At 41.4% G+C, this 24,247-nt stretch overlaps 2 protein-coding genes across 2 annotated transcripts in view; both read right to left on the bottom strand.

The window, feature by feature from the left end:
• The window catches only part of trit1 (tRNA isopentenyltransferase 1), a 47,944-nt gene extending 36,033 nt beyond the window's left edge, over positions 1-11,911 (bottom strand). The window contains exon 1 of the mRNA XM_017692703.1: positions 11,719-11,911. Within this exon, the coding sequence (XP_017548192.1) occupies positions 11,719-11,877 (159 nt within the window). The 5' untranslated portion in view covers positions 11,878-11,911. The remainder of the gene's footprint in view (positions 1-11,718) is intronic.
• Positions 11,912-14,546: 2,635 nt separating this feature from the next.
• Positions 14,547-20,024, bottom strand: myclb (MYCL proto-oncogene, bHLH transcription factor b). The gene is made up of 3 exons (XM_017692694.2): positions 19,692-20,024; positions 18,320-18,991; positions 14,547-17,151 (listed from the first exon to the last, which is right to left on the bottom strand). Exons 2-3 carry the CDS (start codon positions 18,924-18,926, stop codon positions 16,499-16,501), a joined length of 1,260 nt encoding a protein of 419 aa, XP_017548183.1. The 5' UTR covers positions 18,927-18,991; positions 19,692-20,024; the 3' UTR covers positions 14,547-16,498.
• Between the last annotated feature and the right edge of the window lie 4,223 nt (positions 20,025-24,247).

The raw sequence follows: 24,247 nt of genomic DNA, 5'->3' as shown, positions 1-24,247 counted from the left end.
CCTCTGATTTTTAAAAGACGGCGGTGGGACGGATGTCCAGCTTATGTGTCTCAGAACACGACGTTTTCCTCTCTGCCTTCTTTAATAAGGACATGTGAAGGATGTTTTTCTGAGTCAGTTGTTTTTCTGACATCAGTTTAAAGCGATTAAAGCGGTTTAAAGTGCACCAACTGGAAACTCATCTCACGCTGACTGGACCTCATGTGATGTTCACTGTCATGGTAACGTTTACTCTCAGCGCTGCTCCACGCAAGCGCGTCAATTTGCATCGGATTGTAGTGAGCTGTAAACGAAGATTTTAATCAGACTGTTGAACAGAGTGAGAATAAACACCCCAGTCTGAATCTGTAATCTGACTGTATTCAATCGGATTGGCAAACATCTTTGCATGTAAACACAGACACTGTGTGCTACAAATTTCAACATCCTCGACCACAGAGAACGGCCGATCGTTTACAGTGATAAATTGTATTATTTAATTTTGTTCTACTTTGCAATCTGGATCTTGAATTTTTCCTCATCAGCGTGCTAGTGAGGCCTGAGTTGGATCACAAGGTCACATTTTCAAGTAAAATCAGACCTGTAATGGAGAAGGTCGTGGGCAATGCACCCCTTCTTGTTACTTAAAATTCTAGTGGGCGAAATTTCAATGCATCTCTACTCTTTGGGCATTTGAATGAATTGCAGCAAACATGCGTGAACAAATGAAAGTCATTGTGGTCAAAAGGTCACATCAAGGGTTCATCAATCACAATCATAATAGGTAGTTCTTGAATGTTGCATAAGAACCGGCTCATTTTATTATTTCTTTTTCAGACAGTCTGCCTGATCACTTTACGATGCAATTAATGAGAGCTGAACAAGTGTATGTATATATATGTATATTAAGACTAGCAACAACCCTGTGTGTTTCATATCAGTGTGTTCATTTAGAAAGTTGGTAAAGACCAAACACTGTTATATTTCTCTTTAATAATATATTAGTGTTGCCTCATGCTTTCAAAACAAAATTTGGGCTAGAAAAAAGGCCACAAAGTAAATAAATAAATAAAATAAATCTGAAAATGTCCGATATATATGACCTCCACAGTGAGAATGAGTGGGAAAAGAGGCAGGGAAACAAAAGGGAACGCATGTGTGTGTTTAGGGGCAGTGTGACTCCACGTGGTGGGACTAGCTCCTCTTTGTGTTCATGTGTGTGTCTGCATGTGTGTGAGAGAGAGAGAGAGAGAGAGAGAGAGAGAGAGAGAGAGAGAGAGAGAGAGAGAGAGAGAGAGAGAGAGAGAGAGACCCCCAGTTCGGCCCCCACCACTCTGTCTACACACTCTCAGACAAGCCTCCAGACAATGGACTCAGTGTTGGACGACTGCAGCCCGACTGCCATCCACACCCAACCTCAGGCCATGCACAAGACAGCTGCTCCATACACAGAGAGAGAGAGAGAGAGAGAGAGAGAGAGAGAGAGAGAGAGAGAGAGAGAGAGAGAGAGAGAGAGAGAGAGAGAGAGAGAGAGAGAGAGAGAGAGAGAGAGAGAAGGGGAGAGAGAGAAGGGGAGAGAGAGAAGGGGAGAGAGAGAGAGAGAAGGTGATACAAAGAGGCAGAAAGAGGGAGAAAGCGAGACAAGAGTAGCAGTGTTGCAATTTTTACGGCTGAAGCTTAATTCACTTTTTAAACAGAATCTTATAATATTAACATTCCTGAACTTTGCAAACTACACTTTGAATAAAGACTCAGATATGTACAGTCATATGCAGAAGTTTGGATGTCCTTGGACAAATGATGTTTTCTTGATTCTGGATTGTAAAAATGAGTACACATCCTCTACAAAGAACAGTCTTCTGCACATCATGTGCAATTACTGTTTATTTGTTGAATATAATAATAATAATAATAATAATAATAATAATAATAATAATAACAATAACAAATAAAACCTAAATACCCTAGATAAGTTATGGCAAACTGTTAAACTCTGGGCTAGGGTTATAAATAAACTGAAATTGTGCATTCAAATTTGCAAAAAAATACCTTTAGATTTGAGATTCCCTGTAAAAATCTCTACTTTTTTCACTTAGAAATTCAGTAAATGTAATTTGCCAGGGGTGTCCAAGTTTTTGCATACGACTGCAGATATAGTTGCTGTCACAACAAAACTTTATATTTCTAAATTGGTACCTAGTGAAGGAAACTCTGAAAGGAAATTAATAGAAACAGATTTTTATCCAGTAATTTTGAAGCATTTCCACTGGTCCATTCATCATGACATGCTAGGTCACTGTGAAGGGCAGCTGACATTGTCAACAAGATACAAGGTCTTGTTCTGACAGCGGCAGTGTATGAAAAGAGAGAGAGAGAGAGAGTGAGAGAGTGTGTGTGTGTGTGTGTGTGTGTGTAGGGATGGACACAAAAAAGGCATATTCTAAACAAAACCAGAGACTAAAACGTCAGTATTGGAAAAGTACTTGGGGGGTGGGGGGTGTCAAGTAAAAATGTGGAGAGAGTGTGAAGTGTGTGCGAGAATGAGTGAAAGAAGACCCCTACATGCCCTCAGGGTGACCTTCATTTCTCCACCGCCAGTCAAGAAGTCTCCGTTTAACAATTGGGCTCTCTCCATCACTGCAAGTCCCTCTGCACACCTCCACACCTTCCCAACCGTCCATCCATCTCTTTCCCCTGCATCCCTCCATCCTGCCTTTCCCACAGGGAATGGCTCAGAAAATCCTGGCTAATAAATCATTCATGACGTTGATCTTTTCCTCCACCTCTGCGCTTCCATTCTATCCATCGTTATACAGTACCACAGCACTCAGCGCACCACTCACAGCCTGGCCCCATTTCCGCAGCCCAGCCCCTTCTGTACCGTTCTTAGAGAGCAGACAGCAGGCGGAAATCAGGGAGTTTTCAGCAGGGGCATACATGGACTCCAGCTCTGCGGTCAGATGAAGGTGATCTATAAACTAGAAAATGCTCAGATGAAGCCACACCCTGCACTGCACCAGAACCACAGTAGCATCCACTCAGTCGGCCACTCCTGCCCCAGACATTCATTCAGATCCAGAGGTCAGTTTGATAGTGATCATAATACTGACATCACTGAGATGCTTGTTTAAAGGACAATAGCTCTTAAAGTAGACAATGGAAAGGGGAAAACTGTTTACCCTGTCAAAAACAAAAGTTGCTCATAAACAAAAGAGATTTAAGATATTAGGACAGATTCTGTGACTTTTAAAACAATAATAGATCGACACAAAAGCAATGTTATTTATTCTGTGTACAGTTACTAGGCTCAGCCACTGGAAAAGAGACTTCAAGGAGCTAAACATTCAGATGACTGATAACATCACTCCCTATAGTTATACAGAGTCAAAATACTCAAAGTTAAACACTGCTTTACTTCCAAAATTATCACTGGTTGTCAATTGTGAATGGTCAAATATGACTGCCAGGGTTAGGTCTGGATATATTTATAGGTTTTTGATAGCCTAACCAATATCGATGAGAAATCGCTGATCATCAGAGTCAGTTTTAGGTTGTGGCACTGACAGCATTCTGACTCGCAACCTCCCGGTGAAAGGCTCAAATCTTGAGACAGTGGTAGAGTCTGGTATGAGACACTATTTAACGACACAACAGCAATACAGATTAAACTGGTTAATCTGAACACAAAAAAGGACATGGTTACAATAAAGATGTATCTAATTCAATCATTTAGCACAAGAATAACATGTTATAAGTTAAAAACTTAAAAATTAGAGGCAATTAACAGAAAGCAAACCTGCAAATATTTCTGAGTGGCCTTGCGCCAATATTTATAGGCCTGTGAGTCTTCACTGGTATACACGTTTTAGGAATGTTGAACTTTGAAAACCAACAATCAATTTCACAACTCATAGCTGACAAACAACTGACAGTCATCAGACATATTGGTTGGACCCTAATCTTGACCATGATCTTTTGTGTTTAACAGACTTAATTGTCTGTGCAAAGACAAGCATACAATACTACAATATTATTAGTCTATTACCGCCAACATTTTGGCTGATACTGATTAAGGTATGCGAGTTTACTATCGTCTGATGTCATCAGCCAAATGATATACTGGTGATATATTGGGACCTGACTGGCGACCTGAAGACTGCTGGGATAGGCTCCAGCATCCTCCCGCGACCCTGACGGAGAAGCGGCTTAGAAAATGGATGGATGGATGGATGGATGGATGGATATTGGGACCTAGCCACTCCTTTCACAATTCTTGAAGATTAAGGCAGAAATAGGACAGCTCCAGCCTCTCCTCCCTCCAGCATTGAGCACAATTAAGGATTAAAAGTCCACATTAACACTCCTCTTTGATCATCTCCCATCAAAAGTCCCAGCTATCAGGGGTTCATATAACTACAAAATGCAACACTTCCATTCATGACGATTTTGTCAAAAGATTGTAAAGTTACAGTCTGCATCTTTCCCACTTATCTCAGAAATCAACTGGCCACCCAAAGGTTATGAGTAGCTGACCACCTCTATTCTTCCAGCCACAGCTGGCACTGAGAGAGTAAAACTGAATAGCCCTGATAACACGCTCAAAGTGATTATCTGACGATGTCAATGAGGTAATGTAGACTCATTAACCAAGTCTTTCCACACAGAGTAATGACCACGGACATCTGCTGATGAGCCCACCTTATAACCAGTATTTCAAATTTCAGATTATACGGTCTATCAGAGACTCTATCAAGCTCCCTCTGAAGTCTGGGTGAACACAGACGTCACAGCAGGCACGTGCCTTGACGCCAGCCATGGCACCAGACAGACTGACACAATTGGATTTTCATTCATTCAGCACAAATTCAATTTAGCTTCTGGCGTGTTTGGAGTGATGGAAATGATTCAAAAAGCTTGAACACTTCACAATAAATATAGCTTGGCCATAGAAAAAAGATGATAAACACACAATATTCTCCACTTTTAACGTGGATCTTCTCTGCAGCTAAGGACTGGCGTGATTTATGTTCCTTTCATTTTAATTTTCAATCATGATGATTAAAGGCCTACTCAGACCAAGACCATCATATTATTTAAACCAACTCTTCTGTCTTATAGGGACCAAGATGATCATCAGGTTTGCAAGAACACATTACAGCACATGCAATGATGTCTGCATCAACTATAGTCTGGGGTACCTGAAGGAAAGTATGGTGCAATTACAAAAAAGAAAAATTAGTTACACCAACAAGTTTAAATGCAATAAATTCACTAAAAAAGCATATGTGCAATATACATGTATATATTAAAGATAAAATATATGTATAATACTCACAAAGTGTATACAACTACAAAAATACAAGCACTACTCTTCTAAAAAATGGATCAAAGGGACAATCAAAGCAGAAAGACATTTGGAATTCAAAGATGATCACAATACCCAGTTTTATCAATATCTAGTTCTTGTGTCTATTAACCAAGTAGGCATGTGCATCCGGAGTCATTTTGATATATGAATATATGTAACGGTTCATGAATAAAAATCTGTTTAACTGTTGAGAAGGGCAAATGGACTGTGGCTCAAATCAACGTAGAGCTGTGCCTTACCTTTTTACACGAAAGCACTGACTTGTCATGCAGAGGAATACCTATCTAAAAACAGCTGAGCGAAATTGGTGGGTGCTCAAGTTGGATATGTAACATATTAGAGACTGTTCTCAGATGAGCTCATGAGCTAAACTAAAGCTAACTAAGTAAGACTGGATGCCAAGACAGAACTTTCCATGCCTTCAGTAGCTTGAATGGAAGACTTAAAAATAATCAGACAACTTTGTAGAAACCATCATGATATAAATAAATAAATCCCCAACTGAAAGCAACATGTTGAAGTAGTGAGTGTACAGCTTGTATAGCAGTATAGATTTACTGTCCTCTGAAAATAACACACAGCCACTAATGTCTAAATAGCTGGTAACACAAATGAGTAAACCTCACAGTGAACATGTCCAAATTCTGCTCAAAGTGTTAATATTCTATGTGACCACTATTATTATCTAGCACTGATTTAACCCTCTTGATCACAGAATTCACCAGAGCTGCACAGGTTGCTACTGGAATCCTCTTCCACTCCTCCATGATGACATCACAGAGATGGTGGATGTTAGACACCTTGTGCTCCTCCTCCTTCCACTTAAGGATGCCCCACAGGTGCTCAATTGGGTTTAGGTCTGGAGACATACTTGGCCAGTCCATCACCTTTACCTTCAGCAAGGCAGTTGTCATCGTGGGGGTGTGTTTGGGGTCGTTATCGTTTTGGAAAACTGCCGTGCGGCACAGTTCCCGAAGGGAGGGGATCACGCTCTGCTTCAGAATGTCGCAGTACATGTTGGAATTCATATTTCCACTCATGCAGCTCCAGTCCCTGATGCTGCCACCACCATGCTTGACAGTAGTCAACAGACAGTTGTCTCGGTACTCCTCACCAGGGCGCTTGCCACACATGCTGGACACCATCTGAGCCAAACAAGTTTATCTTGGTCTTGTCAGACCACAGGACATGGTTCCAGTAATCCATGTTCTTGAACTGTTTGTCTTCAGCAAACTGTTTGGGGGCTTTCTTGTCTGTCAGCTTCAGAAAAGGCTTCCTTCTGGGATGACGGCCACGCAGAGAGAGTTGATGCATTGTGCGGCATATGGTCTGAGCACTGACAGGCTACCCTCACACTTCTTCAACCTCTGCAGCAATCTCATGCATCTATTTTTTTAAGCCAACCTCTGGATATGATGCTGAACACATGGACTCAACTTCTTTGTACCACCCTGGCGAGGTCTGTTCTAAGTTCAACCTGTCTTGGAAAACCACTGTATGACCTTGGCCACCATGCTACAGCTCAGTTTCAGGGTGTTAGCAGTCTTCTTATGGCCTAGGCCATCTTTGTGGAGAGCAACAATTCTATTTCTCACATCCTCAGAGAGTTCTTTGCCATGAGGTGCCATGTTGAATATCCAGTGGCCAGTATGAGTGAACTGTACCCAAAACACCAGATTTAACAGCCCTGCTCCCTATTCACAACTGGAACCTTGTAACTCTAATGAGTCACACGACACCAGAGAGGGACAACGACACAATTGGGCACAATTTGGACATGTTCACTGTGAGGTGTACTCACTTGTGTTGCCAGGTATTTAAACATTAATAGCTGTGTATTGAGGACAGTAAATCTATACTGCTATAGAAGCTGTACACTGACTACTTTAAGTTATATCCAAGTTTCATTTCTATAGGGTTGTCCCTGCTTTGGCTTTTGCAGATCACATGACATATGGCATGAACTGAATGTTTGAAGAAAGAAAAAAAAATACAAAAACAAAAAAATATATAGTTTTCCATAATATGAGCTCTTTAAATTAGCGTGGTCTCAAAAAAACAGGTGTGTTTACATTTGATTGTCTGTTAGGCATATTATGTCTGAGAGGCAATAAGACAAATTTTCTAATGAAGCACTGATTTAATCATAAGCTCAGAATAAAATTACGTTCTTTGCTTTCACGATACAATATGAAAAACTGTTGAGGTGTAATTATGATGGCGCTACGTTGCAAAGTTAAGCACCTTCTTTGTTCTCTGAAGAGAGTCTTCAGCTTCTGAGGATGATGTACGGGCTGCGTGACTCAGATCTCCAGTCAAAATGCCTAAATTTTTCATGCACTGCAGTTTGAGTCATGGAAGTGTAAGTGCAATGCACCGAAATTCCCTTGAGGGTTTCATTGTGAGTTATGCATCACTCGAGGACAGACAACTAAAAGCCACAAATCAGAAGCTCCCGGCAATCAGGGCACCTAGATTGAGTCACAACAGACAAGTGAGATCCGTGGTTAGGTCAGTGTAGTAGGGAGAAGACGGCAGGGTCTAAACCGCTGCACTGAAAATACAGAGCACTCCGCACCATAATAACACACCACCGCTTGTTCTTTTCATAGTACAGTGACTTTCACATTTTCACTCAATTAAAAATAAAACATTAAGACAGTCAAACAGCCTTCATAAAGCTTTCGTGACACACGTTAGGGTTGGAGCGATCATTGCAACCCAATGAACATGACTGAAATATGCACACCAGCATAAGCACTTATTCTTTATTACTCACGCAGCAATTCTGTATGCTTAGATTTATGTTATGTTTAATTGTGGGTGGAAATGGGTCACTGGGTGCAGCTGGTGGTGGTCTTTCAAAATTGCAGTTTCCAAACACATTAAAAACATTGTTTAAAAAAAAAAAGCCACTGCAACAGTCCTAGTCCTAGTACTCTGTTGCAAAAACTGTTGTACAAACTAAAAATAACAGCAAGTTGCTCATGTGGCCTAAACGCTACACTGTAAACGTACTAAGTGAGGTCTTTTATAAGCGAACAGTGCATTCCTCTACTACAATCCAAGATCTCCAAGAGCTCTGTTCACTTTCACACTGATCCAAAGCCTACACCAGCAAAAAGTGGTCAGAACTGGTTCCACACCACTGACTCTAAAAGCACAAAGGTCTTTCCATACCCTTGTGAGTTAAATGCAGCCAGTCTTTCAGTTCTGCGAATGACCCATTAAATTGCCCTTCAGGACCTCAAAGACCTCGTGTGAAAAGAGGGATACGTCCAAAATCCCTTTTCGCTCCCATTCTCTCGACAGGCAAAAGCCCATCTATGAGGTTCCCATGAGCCCTCACTCAACCCCATGTCCTTTGAATTTTGACCCCCATGACCTTTGGTGTCAGGGCTTCTCTGAATGGCCAGACCGCGAGTGTCCGCTGCACCGTGATTAAAATACGAAAACTTAACACGGTCACATTAACAATCGCTCTCCCGCTTGCTCTCTTGCAACCTTGTACAGTACTGCTATTCAAAATGTAAATAATGTCCTATGCAAGCTGCAGAGCCACTGAATGCAAGGGGTGGCCGACCAAGGCTCCTGAACACAATAGGAGTGTGGGAACCAATTCAGCATGACAATGGTGGCTTCCCAATGGCGTCTCCGCAACACTGATCACATCGCGACAGTCGTCCCGCACAAATTCCTCTCCCTTTTGCACGAATCTGTACTCTCTAATACAAAGGCAAGTTCTATTTGTGCCCATACTGCAACAGGAATCTGAGATCCAGCTTGTGGCTTGGTGTGTGCGGTGCAGAGGCAATTCCAGTGAAGTGGAGGGGCAGGAATTTTATTAGCATAACCTAGTTAACTGTACCAGGTGACAGCAATGGACAAACTCTCAAAGGAGCAATACATCATCAAGGTGTGACTCAAGGTCAAAGAACAAAAGACAAGGAGAGTGTGTTCCTGAATTATCAAGGTGCAGAATGCAATAAAGGTTGAAAGGATGATTGTGGCAGGGACACTGATTGAATCTGACTTTCAAGGCTAAAACCTCAGGACCAATTTGCCTATAAGGCACAATATTAAATGAATGGAGACTGGTCTTATTATGAGACAACCTTTCTAAAAGCCACCTCTTTAGCAGCTTGAATATCATTAAGTCTTAATGTTAACAAATGTGTGCTCAAAGTGATTAAGCAGAAAATAATATTCCATTTATATTCTCAAAATATGATCTACTCAGTGGACAAATGATGGCTTGTCAAAGATCTACAAGAAAATATCAATATCACTTTGAAATTGAACACAGCAGTGATGGGTTTTCAATAGATATCTTCAAGCTGGTTTCATCAAAGTCGTTTGTGTGGCTATTATGTATAAGGCAGCTTGAGAGACTTGCAGTCACCGATGGTAATTGCGGGAGAGTAGGAAATTGTCCATGTATGACGGTCAATACAGGGTTCTGACCACTGCTCTGAGTTGTTGAGTATCGATGCGAAATGTGGTGTTGGTATGAGCACTAAAACAATGCGTGTGAATTTGTGGACTTCTGTGCAACACATCTAAAGGCTTATCGATGAGCTTCACCAACAAATCTTACACAGTGAAAAGAGCTGGAATGTCCATTACTAGCGGTGCGAGTGTACATGCTGCTTTACACTGCATTTTCATTTCAAACAGCCCTGATGCTGCAATCTTTACAGCACACCTATGAACTCTACAAAACATTTTCCCCTACTGTTGAATTTTCAGTGGAACCAAATTAAACACTCAATTCTGGAGATTTTTCTGTTGTGATGAAGGGCCATTTAGCTGCTAGCCGTTTCGCATCGCATCGGTTTTGGAGTCCAACATTGACTTTTTCGTGACACCTCTGCTCAGCACAGCGAAACAAATCTAGAACCTCATGAGATTTACATTCACAGCCATGAGAGGCCAAAAACGTGAGTTTTACAGTAAAGCAGCAGCTTGAAATCAAAGCATGAGACATCACAGCTGCAGGTCAGTTAGGCTCCTTGTGACATGTTTGATGAGCCAACAGGTTAATATTAAAAACAATAAAAGTACAGTAGTAACATATGTATTAGCATTTGAGGCCAGTGACAGGCATGTATAATCAATATGGGTAATGAAGTGACAGATTCTCGCACAGGCGCTCCTAAACCAAGTATTTTGATCGCATTTTTAGGGAAGATGGAGCAAATTTTGCATTTCGCTTGCCCTGTGAAACCCTACAGTGACTAGTGCTAATTAATCGTTTGATTTATATAGTATGTGGCCTCTTATCAACAACTTATTTCAGTCACATAACCCAATTGACTAAAATGGGCAATTACCATTTTTCACAGCATTAGTATAAATCTAAATTATATATACTCTTAAAAGGCCACTGGGAGACTTTGTTTGAAGCCTTGACAGAAATACTTCTGATGTTTCCTCTGCGTTCTTCATTCATTAATACAAAACCACCTTATTCATTAAAACCACTGCGTAATTGCTGCCTGCTGTTCTACTATTGTAGAAAGAATTTACAGTTAGACAAGCTGCTTGGACACTAAACCACTCAGAAGCCACCTGATTACTCTGATCGAATGCTTAAAGACCCAATGCACTCCTACATCTTAAGAATAACTCAGTCAGTGTTGCTTTCTATGCTACTACTAAATCAAATGCCTTAGGATGGGTTAAGCCTGGGAATCTAAGAGGTTAGCCAGCCACGTTTTCAAAGCATTAATTAATGACACTTAGAACTGACCTGTTCTGAACACAGGCCTGAGAAGATTCAACACAGCAGACATATTAGCCAGAACCCCACACTTTACTGTGATCTGAGAGCCGCTGTTAGGACTGATGGAATTCAGCCACTCAGTCCAGTGTTTCAGTAAACCGGGCTCTGACTGTGTGGTGTTAAACGTGGAGAAGCTCTAATGCTTTTTAGTTTTGGAGCATCCAGCTCATAACACGCCGCCAGGCTGGTCCAGCTCGGAGCTGACAGCAGAGCAGACATGCAGACTAACGATATAAGCAGCGATCTATGACTAAGGCGCAAGAAACGTCTTATAAACCCTGTGCAGTCTCAGAAAGATAAAGATACAACCGAACATGAACGAATAACCGCGGCTGTAATCTGACAATCAGCACACTGTAAAACTGCGCCATCGTTTCCACGATGACAACTGACTGTTCGACCAGGGGTTAATCAACACTTAACCGACGCTGAAACGACATCCAGCGGCTGATGCGTATCAGCGGTGACCGTTAAGTGACCGTTAGCCATTTCTAACTGTTTCTGGGTGTCTCTGAACGTGCGCTCGTGCTAAGCGCCAGGGCCTTTCACGTGTTCCAGCCTTCGTGTAGCAGTGTGGCGATCTCACCTGCATGGAATCGGCGCTTATTATTTCCGCTTGCACTCTCTTCCCGAGCTCGATCGCCAGTTTGGACTTGCCGGTACCAGTAGCCCCTAAAATCACGACTAAAGGAGGGATGACCGCTTTCCCCAGCGCACGCTGCACAGCCACAGTGGCGGCGGCCATGACGGACACTGCACAGAGCTTCCAGACTGCTCTGAGCATGCGCGCAAGCCTCGGCGAGGAGGAGCGATTCGTATCCTAGGTAACCCCAAGCTGTTTCCATAGCAACGCAGATTCAGCGCCGATCTTCAAGTCATTTTCTGCAGCTCGGGAAATGACGTGTGGAAATGTCTATGATGTGTAGAGCAGACAAAACGTTCAGCGTCTGAACCACGCAGAAACAGAGAGCGAAGGCCCAGCTTTTCAAACTCTCGGAGGCCATGAAGTAGTTATAATTTTCTGCATTGTTGTCTTGAGATAACGATTGACCTGTCTTGTGATCTCAATATAACGAAGTCGTTACCTTGACATAACGAGTTCATTTTCTAGTGATCTCAAGGTAACATTGTTGTAATCTTGAGGTAACGAGTCAAGTTGCTATCATGAGATCACAAGCTAAATAACTTATCTTCATAGAACAATCCTCTGGAAGCCTGACGATGACATAAAAATGTGTAAATACAAATAATGCGTGGATGAGTCGTGGCCACGCATTAGGATCCCGTTTCCACACGTTAATAAGGCGTGGCCACGCATTAATTTTATTTATACAGGATGGCACCAGCGGGGCATCAGGGGGCAACAGCTCATGGCCTCTCCAGACTTCCATACTCCAGCATTCCCAACCGCCACTGCTTTTCTCACTGAGCCAAGGTTAGCTCAGGGAAAAGGAGCAGGGTCTTTTTGGCAAATCAGAATTTTACCCATGTTCAGTAAATTAGTGCTGGTCTAATACATGCTCTTGATTCATTCATGAAAATAGATGTTGCAATACTACAATAAGTTTCCTTTAAGAATCGTATGTTAAATCTGGCAGTTACCATTTTATGCTTTAAATTTGGGGTATAACAATATACAAAACTCCTAAGTTGATCCAGAACATTGAATATTGTATGATGTCAATATATTCAAAAGATATTTTTTCAATACAACAAAAATAAAGAATACCTCAAAATGTGCCTTGTGTTAATGTATCCATTTTTAATTTGTTAGAGCATTCAGCAATATGAAAGTACAGTATCTGAGGCTTTAGAATAGCAGAGTGGAGTCAACATGAGTGCCCTGATCGAATATGCCTGCCTCGGTTTAGTTAGACACAATTTAACATTAGCCCTGAGTTAACGCACTGGTCACAAGTTGGTGTGTTATCCCAAGGCTAACGTGCTACTTGATATGTTAGTCCTGAGCTAATGTGCTAGCCATGGGCTAAATATTGACCATGATTCAACAAGACAATATGTATGTAAGACAATATTCAGTACGATATGATAGACTGTATTGTCACACCCCTATACTACAGGATATTACCCAAGGCCTATAGGATTATGTTCTTTTTTAGGTGCCTTTTACCTCAAGTGGGACAGTTGGAGAAATAAAGTGGAATAAAGCTTCTATATCTAAAACACACACACTTTGGCAGTGTTTTAAATCATCATCAATTCTTACTCAATAAATATTTTAAAATTAAAGTGTTAAAAACACTACAACTTCAACACTTAAGAATGTTTTTATTTTGCCATAGTTACCATGAGTTAACTTTAACTGTAGCCACACCCACAGCAACGACATTTCATAAATCAAAAACATTCATATTTCTGCTCACGTGGCAGCATCTACATCCGTGTTTATTGACCCTGGTCCTGGATGCCCATTGCTCTGAACTTTCTAGTGTTTTCCCTGCTCCCAACACACCTGATCCACTGAGTCAGCTCACTAACAGCTGATTATTGAGTCAAAGTGGGTGTGTTAAAGCAGGAAAAGTATTAAAATGTGCAGGACGGCAGTTCCTCCAGGACCAGGCCTAAGAAACACTGGTCGTCATTGGCTGGCAAAAGTAGAAAAGCACAGCACCACTAAACTGAGGACTCCAACTTTATCTGATGTCCCGCTTAACCTGAACTCACCCTGGCTCATGCAGTTGGGTGGGTTTTACACTCCACCTCGCACACACTTGTGTTGACTTTCTGAAGCCCGTTGACACAACGTGGAAGAAAAAGAATAGCTGCTTTGTTGCTATGGAAACTGAACGACCTGCGCCATGGAAAAAAAAAAGAGATACTAGTTGCCACGGCAACCAGTGTACTGCAACCATCCGCGTGCATGAAATGATCCAAACAGGTTTCCTCACCCTCACTGATACAGGTTAGGGATAGAGGAGTACATCCTGCTTATTACATATAAAGTAGGAAAATCCTGTCATTTTATGTCTGTGAAGATTTTCAGACATCCAGGTCATTTGAACTGTCTTGTAGTAGTCAGGGTGACTGGACTGAGGAAGGATTAGTGGTGCCACTTTGACGTAGTACTCATTACTATCTTCCCCATCATCTACAGAAAGTGGGTCTTTTAAATATGGGGAAACCAAAATGGGACAACAGCCTACAGCATTTTTCTCTCAATTTTCAAAATTGGTACAATTTAGTCCTATTAATAGGCCTTGATTCAAAAGACTGCACCCTTTCTCAAAAAGTTCTCAGCCTCTTTGCATCTGTTGTGAGAAGTTAATAACCGTTATCGCATGCGTTTAAAGGCCCCCTATATAGAATATAAGTTCATACCCATACCTCAACATAATACTGAATGCCATTAAAACTTTTCAAAACAATGGCAAACAAACAAAACTCACACCTGAATGATTTGATTTGAGTTTATTAATTGTCTGACTTCTATAGGCTCATGAGGTACTGAACACAAAGTGCTTAATGCCGCTGCCATGCTCCCACAGTATGCCCACAAAAGGCCACCAGGAGAGGGCAAAAGAAGCATGAAAAAAGATGAAAATAAGGGAAGGAAAACGGGAAAAAAAAGTAACAGAAATCAGGCAAACACTGAAAGTCCAAGGAAACAAAGATACACAGACAAAACCGCACACTGTTGGTGGCATATGCAGATCACAGCAGTTAAGAAAACAACGTTGGGTCCAATGGAGTGTAGTGGAGTATAGCTGAGAAAACAGTGTGCTGAGTGATGAGCAACCATAATCTTTCCCTGGGCTGCTTTTTTGCCAGACACAGTTTAAGCCTATTCCTACAGTAAACATTCTTGGACAATCGCACTTTAAGCTATACATCCAAGACTAGGAACAATCTTCATTGGGGGCAGGGGGCATATGCCTGTTAAAGAAATGTAAATTGGCTTTCAAATTAAGGCTTGTGACGGGTGTAAGTCCTAAGGCTTCTTTAACGCTTGAAAATAACCGGGTGCACCTACCACAGGATGTGAGGAACACCCATGGTAGAAGATATTCTGATGCATGGGAACAGTTACAGCGTGTGAAGTAAACATGCCATGCTAACTGTTTGATCCAAATGACGTTGCAAATGTAAGGATAATGCAATATGCCACCAACAGTGAATTAAAACAAAAGAAAAAAGGGGGAACAGAAAATGACTAATATTACAAAAACACAAATACTGAAATCTGTAGGAAAATAGAGTACAAAAGTATCTTTAACATTTATGACTTACTAACCTACTTTAAGATTTTACACACCCCCCAAAAAAAAAAAACAAACAAAAAAAAAAAAATATTCCACAAGATGAAATGAGTAGGCAGTGAAAACAGCATCAAAGTGGCTAGTGATAAAAAGTAAAGTTTGATAGTGTCATTTTATTTTATTTTTTTTACCTTTTTACCTTTCTTAACAAAAATAGAAGCTTTGATATTCTCATAGGAGTAAGCCAAGTGGGCCAACCAAGTTTAGGACATGAGGGAAATAAGGGACGAGAAAAAAAAAAAAAAATTAATCAAAATCAACAGCATTGATTTTGGTATTAAAACAAAAAGCATATATATTTTACACATGGATCTACAGCAGAGCTATTATGTACAAATGTCACAGTTTATATACACTGCAAGGCTGTGTAAGGCATTGACTCAAATGTGCATCAATAAAATATTTACTGAGAAAACAAGTATGTGAACTTTATAGACAGACAGCCAAGGGCAATGCAGCTTTCTGCCCGCTAAACTGCCTGTTCAATCCTGGCAGAATATTGCGATGGGCACACGAACTTCACTTTGAAAATTGTTTAAGTAATTCTGAAATGTTAGTAACGGCACAGCAGGGCATTCAAATTACACATTTCGGGTTTCACCAAGATTATGAAATCATTTCTTTTTTCAGATTCCATCACACGAAAAACGTTTTATAAGGGTAGTTAAACATGCATACAGGCTAAATGCTACATTTCAAACAATGCCTAAATGGCATGCTAACTCAATATTACAAAATATCCTCAGCTAGGATTGATTTAATATGCCAGAGCAATTTGGGGTTATTATCTTCAATCTTTTCAATTCAGTTCTTTTATATAAGATACAAACACACAGCAGGGCTTTCTTTGGGAAAGAGTGAAGTTTATGTAATCCATAACAAACCAGGAGAAAGAGCCACCTAACAAGTCTGAAAGTATCCATCTCTCCAACTCCAGAATCAAATGTGCAAAGAACATAAAAAATAATATTTAGAATAATATTACAAAATAAAGTACAGGTGTCCTTGCTTTTAAATATTTCCATTTTTGTGAGCAGTTCTTGTAACTGGACTGGCTGTGTCAAAGTTGGGCCTTTTTTCCCCTCTTTTTTAGGAGCGTTTTAGTTCTGCTAGCCTCCGAAGTAACTGCTGTTGCCTGTTCTTCAGCTGTTTCTTTTCCTGGGCCTTTTGCTTATCAGAGATTTGCAGTACACGCAAGTACTCTGTCGCTTTGGTCAGGATCACCACCTTGGGCGTCTTTGGACAGTCCACCAGGCTTGGAATCTCATCTCTCAGGGCCAGAAAGCGAGAGCGCAGGTCGTTGCGTCTCTTTCGCTCCAGGAAGTTGTGGTTCTTGCGTCTGTCCAGGTCTTCGCTATCTGAGCTTTGAGGGCTAGAGGGCTGAGATTTGAGGCTGTGGTGGGATGAAGTGTGGGGTGGGGAAGTGGCCATGGCCTGTGCTGGCATGGAGATGGCAGCAACAGGTAAGTGGGGTTTGCTCTCAAGCATGTGGGTTGTGGAGCCTGTCCGTGGTTGACAGGTCTCCTGCCGGACCCTCTTGCGAGGAGGCTCTGCGTCAGCATAACTGTCAGGGGAGGGGGCTGCATAGTTGTGCTGCTGTTGGTGGATGGAGATGTGAAATCGCTTCATACCAGGGTCGTAGGGGTCAGCACGCACGGTGATTGTGACCGGCTTACGGGAGCTCACCAGCCGTGGCTTGTTGTGCTTATGCTCCACCGTCACCACATCGATCTCTTCATCATCTAAAAAGATCAGCACAAACAGATATTACTAAGCAAAACTGGAGTCATTATTCTAACATTAATTTAACATAGATCAGCTGGCATTAATGAGATGACAGGCTTAAAATTAAGTGCACACCAATCCACAACTCCAGTGACTCAATCAAGGTGAAGGTCATGGCTATGCAGAGGAACTAATTCAACTAAAGTCAATTCAACTGAACCAAGATTCCAATTAAATGCTATTCTCAGTGGGAGAAAATCCTATAAAAGACTTCTGTCTGACTAAGTGATCATACAGTAAACTATAACCAAAGAGCTGCGTGTTGCCATAAGTGCTGCACGTGCTCAGCAGCACAGTTTTGTAAACACAGAAGAGCTAACAGAGTTTGAGAAAACTATTCCCAGTTTAATTCAAGGTCAACACCTGCATCATTACAGCTGAGCATCCAAACTACAGTATCTGAAAGGCAGCTGAAAGCAGTAAAAAACACAAATTACACAAGGCCATAAACTAAGAGCCTAGCTAGAAACTTAAGAGCATTTACCTCCAAACAAGCCTCTGTGCTACAAAATTATAACGTCAAAACACTGCAGTTCTGCTGTGAGGTTGATTCCTGTAACATCTAAAGTGGGCAACTTCACTGTACTACAGACACTGGCTTTTAAAGGCTATGATTAATTTTTTTTAATCTGTACTCATGCAACTTTCTCTGCTCCTAAAGGAACAATAAAGATCTTAAGTTGTGGAGGACCACCGAGTTCAATCTAAAGTTTAACTACACTTCTTAGTGGTTCCTCTTTCGTTCTCTATTCTACGGCCTACAAGTAAAACAATCCATCCCGTTGTTCGAGTTCTGGAATGTAGGACTGTGGCACAAGTCCACACAGACATTCCACACATGATGTCAACCTCAAAACCGAGGCATTATTGCATAACTTGAGTAACACCTCTACAAGACGGTTACTGATTTGATTTGAGAAATAATTTTACACTGAAACATCATAAGACAGTGTTGCCTGAATAAGTCAGTTAGCATAATAATTATGTCTTTCATATGAGGCAAATGATAACGCTCATGCTATTTAGCTCTTGAGTCAGGACACTTGTGAGAACAATCCTTGACTGAGTCTATAAAACTGCATGTATATCTTGCACTTGGACCAACATCAAGGACTGTACACCTACCAGAGGAGTCTGTGCGTGACTCTGACCCGGACGACACCTGTTTCTTGCAGCTGCTGCTCAAGGGAAAAGTCAGGACAGCCGCTGGATCCACACAATCCGCCGCCAAGCTGTTGAGAACAGGCGTGGCATCTGCAGGGACACCCTGCGACTTGCTGGGTTGCGTAGAGTTAGTCTGGAGGGCAAAGGGCAGCTTGGACTGTCCCGAGCAAGATAAGCGCTCACTGACCACTTTCTCTAGCCGCTGGCTGGCGGAAAAGCCGCTCCACATGCAGTCCTGGATAATGATGGAGCTCAGGTTACCAAAAGTCTTCTCTGCACTGACTTTGCATTGTCCCTCGTGCTCTTCGTCCTGGCCCAAGAACTGGGACACCCACTCCAGCTTGTCCCCTAGCGATGGATACACTGCACCCTCCTCCACTGTCCTGATGGGTGACATGGGCGGGGTTGGCACCAGCTCGAATTTCTTCCAAATGTCCTCGCTCGGCGCGGTGGACTTGAAGAAATCCTCGTCCAGGTTATGGTCATCGTAGAAATAATGTTGGTACTGGTCACATTCCTCCATCTCCCACCTGTCACACGGCAGAGCGTTCGCACTGATTCCTGGCATTGATCTCCTCAACCACTCCTCCTCAACACAACTTCAGACTCTGACACCGTCACAGCACACAAGATCTGAAAGAGAGAGTAAGGAAATCTCCTTTAGCAACGGAATCAGGTGGCATATATAACCAAGATGCATCTCACAACTGTCCTCAAGTCACAGGTTGTGCTGTCTGAGACCCGAACAAACATCATGGGAGCATCTCATTTGCTGCTTCAGTCTCAAAATAGACCAAAGTACACTGTCTACCCAGAAAACAGAGCAAGTCCAAATGGTTTGCAGGTTTACTAAGCTAATGCACTTAATCCATTATTCAAATTGGCATGACCCGCTCATGATGTGTCAACTGCAACCCTAAATAGAGGAAGCTTACTAAATTGCCTGACCAGTAAAAGCAGTTGGCCTGCCTGAGCGCACACTTTTGCTGGTAGAACTTAAAAGTTTCGCAACACACTTCTATTACACAACACGACGCGGTGTGTCAGTGGGGTTTATGCTATAGCAGAGCCTCGCAGCTCTTCATGGAAATTACCTTGCTGCCCCGAATGCCGCAGCCTTCAGCCCCGGTACTTTCTAATACGAGCCAGTAATTCAGCTGATCACACTAATGTATCTACTTAGGCTTCAGCTGGGGATTTCGGCTGAGGACCACAAGCTACTGATTTCTTAGCTGCATCCTTAGAACAAAAAACACAAGATAGGACTTAAACTAAGAACAACAAGGACTTCTACGTGGGTCAGCTAAGGATATAATGCTCTCTACACTCTTACCGTGAATCTCTCTCAAGCGTCCGTATCCTGCAAGACATTTGAGTCGCGAAAATCCACAGCGAGACCTTGTTAGCTGCTCGGCTCAGGCGAGAGCTCCTCCAGGACGCCGAAAACACTCAGCTGTGCTGTTTATTCCCAAAGCTTTCACTCGCGCGCATTCAAGAAAGAGCAAAAATGCTAAATCCTTTTTTTATACGTGTCCAAGTGTCCCGGTGTAGTTCGTCTGCAAGGTTCTTCCCGTCGAGGTTAAGCTTTCCCAAACAGAGTCTGCGTAAAGAATCCCAAACAGTTGCTCCCACACTGCGGCTTCCACTCACTCTGGATCCTTGAAGCAACTCCAGCGCGGTTTAATCCAGAAGAGCTAGCGGGCTGTTTTGCATAAAGGCTGGTAGTAGTTCTGTAGCCACGCCCCCATTTAAAGAGACAGGACCGAGCAAAACGGCATTCATGCGCTCCAGACAGAGGCTTTAATACAGTATAAATAATATAATTTTTTGTAGAGCATCTCTCTATCTATCTATTTGTCTGTCTGTCTATCTACTTACCTACCTACTGCTGACGTATTTTTAAATGATTCTTTTTCCCTCTTATGTACTTTGTCTTTGTTTTTCCTTTTATTTCCCTTTTTTGCTTTTGTTTATGTGTGAAATGTGATGAAAATATCATTTCAAATATCATTTCTCTATATAGTTGGAGATCTGTGGACTGTGTGACCAGCCAGCTACATTCATTTCTTATTTAACTATGAGCAATTACAAAGCCCAGGACTGGATTTGAGGTCCACATTCGTAAGCAGAAAGGCACCAAAAATGGTTATTCAAAGTAACGTCATAGCACAGGGCTGCTCAGTCTTGGTCCTGGGGATCTACTACACAGGAGAGTTCAGCTCCAATACAGCAGGCTCTGATGTCCCTAAAGGCCTTCGTTACCTGGATCAGGTGTGTTAGATTAGAGTTGGAGCTAAACTCTGCAGGGTATTAGCTCTCCAGGACCAGGACTGGGCAGCCCTGCCTGAGAGGAACCACTTTTGGTTTCTCAGAGAACCTTTCAGTGAATAGTTCTTTAAAGAAGCTCTGCTCTACACTGCTATAAGTTATCATGAACACTTGTGTGCCTCAGCTCAGATAGGCCACTCTTAAAATATTTCTCCAGAGCTGTTTGATGTGTAAGCCATCAACTTTTCACAGCGCATGAGCATCTTGTGCAAATATATGCATTGGATGTGTATGCAAATTTGTTAAATTAAATATTGTAGTCTTCCACAAACCACACATAAGCCTAGGTGTATAACTTGGGCCCTTGCCATTTATACACACTGTAGCAGTTTCCAAAAGTTCTTATCAAAGCACTGAGTACAGTTTGTAGGCTGGATATCTGAGCCGCATGCAGACATGTGCAAACACACTACTAAGCTGAACTAACTTGAACTTTAATTCTCCTTTGCATTGGAAAAGAAGGAACTAAAGGACATGGAGCTAGTTGGCTTTATGACCCTGCAGACAATGGGTAAGTGTGTGTGTGTGTGTGTGTGTGTGTGTGTGTGTGTGTGTGCTCATGTACATGTGAAAATCTCTTTCAGATTTCCACACTGGCATCACACTGGAGGTGCTAATTAAGAGATTTGCCCTCAAAACTGTGTGCCAATAACCAGAAAAGCAAAGCCTGAATGGACAGGTTGAGTGGGTGAAAAAAACTGGAAAGATGGGCCCAGTATCAGATAAAAGCATGCATGAGGAAAGAGATGCACAATTAATGTTTGATATAAGATAGAGTGTTAATGAATATATGTTTTTGTATTCAGAGGACAGAGTTAATTCATTTGAATCATTTTTTCATTAGGTACTTTATTAACGCAACAAGTGTGAAAACTGTACATAAACATTATGAACCCAGACGATTTCTCTTCTACAAGGAGGGAACAAAGATGGGGCTTCACTTATAAAACAGGCCTGAATTTCATTTTAAATTTGTTAATAATTTTTTAATAAAGTCACAGTGTTATAAAATCTAACAACTATAGCACATTCTTGTGTCAGGTTGGGTCATTTCCACACATTCCCACACTAAACCAACATTCTAAATCACTACTAAAATGTGAATTTTCACCTACGATCACAACCTTTCACAACTATGTGCATGTGTGTGTGTGCAAATGAACACACACAAGCATTTGTACTGGATATACTAGATATGCATTAAGGATGATTTGATTATTCAGGCCCTTCTGTTCCCGCTGCCTCTTGCAATCCATACAGTACTGTGACTCTGACTGAGATGACTGTCACTCTGCCTTCACTGTGGTGAATGTATCACTGCATGACATCACTCACTGCCTTTAGCTTGAGGCTCAAATGGTCAAGTTGACGGAGTGGGTTGAACACCATCTGGTGCCTTTTAGCACACAAGATAGAGAACAGCAGGTCAAAGCACAGATAATGAACGGTCAAAGTGTCTCTCATCTCCTCATGATTCTAACTCATCTCTAAAGGCTGGGACCTATCCGTTTGATCTATGAGCACCTGGAGTAATTCACACCTTTCCCTGGCTAAATCTCACATTTAATCTGGAGCAGTGATGAGGGGAGGGAGACCAGATAGTTTGATGCTCCTCACTCCTAATACACTCATCTCTAAAAATGTCATCAGTCTGATGTCTGCTGTTGGTATCGGGCCTGTTTTGGGGCCAGTAACAACAGAAAAGATTGAATCAGGTATCAGAGTGAAAAAAGGAATGTATCAGGTTCAATCTTGTAATAAATACAGCCTGAAATACCACATTCACATTGTATGATGTGATATTGTTAGCTGTGTGTTTCTTTCTGTGGAGTAGTAGAGTGTTTGAGTAGTTTGAGCATGATAGCCTACTGTTAGATGCTTATACTAAGTGACATGCTTGAATTAAAAATAGCTCATTTTAAAGCTTGGTAGCTTTAGGGAAGAATTTGAATATTGAATCAAGTTGATTCTAAAGGTTTAATATGAATATATTGAAAAGAAAATGTACTGAAAAGAATCTGTACTTATAATACTGTCTTTACATACAGGCACATTAAAATGTGATGTAGTTGTTGATATAAGAAAAGTATGTACCTATGAAGTTAGAGGAAGAACAACATATTCTGGATGTTTGTGTAAGGATAAGTAATTAGGGCCATTTCTTTGGGTAATCATCAGCAATGATGATGAATGATCTGTATTGTAAAGCTTTAACTCCCCTTGGGAGATCATACAGCTGTTAATGACATCTCATGCTTAATGTCATTACTGCAACAGATGAATAGGCCTACAGTCATGCCATCAGTCACATGATCAAATCGTCTGCTAAGTGGTATCTGTGATCAAGACTGGAGATCAACACACTGATACTAGACAAACAATAGTGTCAACACTGAAGATCATGATGAAACAAATATGTGTAATATGACTAAGCATTTCAAATACATTTACATTTTTAAATACGTCTTTCACTGATACAGAATAAAACATCAATTACATTCCATAAAGCTTCAAACAATATGTCAAATTGCAGAATTACAGTGGCCCTAAATGTTATTGAACAATTGTGTCATAATTAAAAATGCCTTAATTCCATGGTATTATGACATGAAACCAAGCAGAATTTGTTTTAAACATACCACTCTAGTTTTCAATTGTCCAGGGTGTTTCCTGCATTTTTGCCCAAAGACCGCTGAGATAGGCTCCAGCATCCCCGATGACCCAGAAGGATAAGTGGTTAGATAACGTATGAGTGTGTGCTCCAATTTTCTACTATCAGTTAGTGTGTTTTTCCTCCAAAACACATATCACTTTGTTAAAACTACACTCTGTAAGTTTTGAAGCCCTCTCTGGTGGAAATGGGTAACTGCAGCGCAATGTGTGAAAGAGCATTGTAACGCCGGTTGTGCTTTGGACTCCTTCCCCGAGCAGATGAATCTGATGGCTGTGACATGTTGAAAGTGTATTTAAAGAGAACTGGAGGCATGTCTTCCAAAAATGCAAATCAGTTATCTACTATTTCATCATATCCTCAGTATAATGTTGATTTTACGTATAATGTATACAGTATAATGTTGACATTTAAGACCTAAACATCGAGTCAGACTATTGGAGACTCCTTCAGGGTGACTCATCAGCAACAAGCAGAAACCAGGTTTTTTTTGTCCTAACTCAATAATCCTGCTTCTTTTAAATTTTGACAAAAAGTGTGGCTTTAGTGCAGCTTATTCAACTTATTATTATCCTATTAAAGTTTGTTAATAGTTAAGATGTCCAAGTACTTTGGGGGCACTATATATTTAAATATGTTAAGAGAGAGACAAAACACATTACTGAGGCTAGTTCTAACACGAAGCCCTGAAGATATCCTAGTGGATTCCAAACAAATAGTAGTTTCATAATGAAAAAAAAGGCATGTGCCATTTAACATAACATCAGGATGCTTCTGATAGTCCTGCTAATGAAATACACGAATAACATAAAAATTCACAACTCATTAACTCGACCACATGCAGAGAGTAGGCTGAGAACTCACCCCCCTGCAGTAGGCCCCCACCATAC

Source organism: Pygocentrus nattereri, chromosome 27 (assembly GCF_015220715.1).
Source record: "Pygocentrus nattereri isolate fPygNat1 chromosome 27, fPygNat1.pri, whole genome shotgun sequence".
Taxonomy (NCBI): Eukaryota; Metazoa; Chordata; class Actinopteri; order Characiformes; family Serrasalmidae; genus Pygocentrus; species Pygocentrus nattereri.
This window is presented reverse-complemented; position numbering and strand designations above follow the sequence as displayed.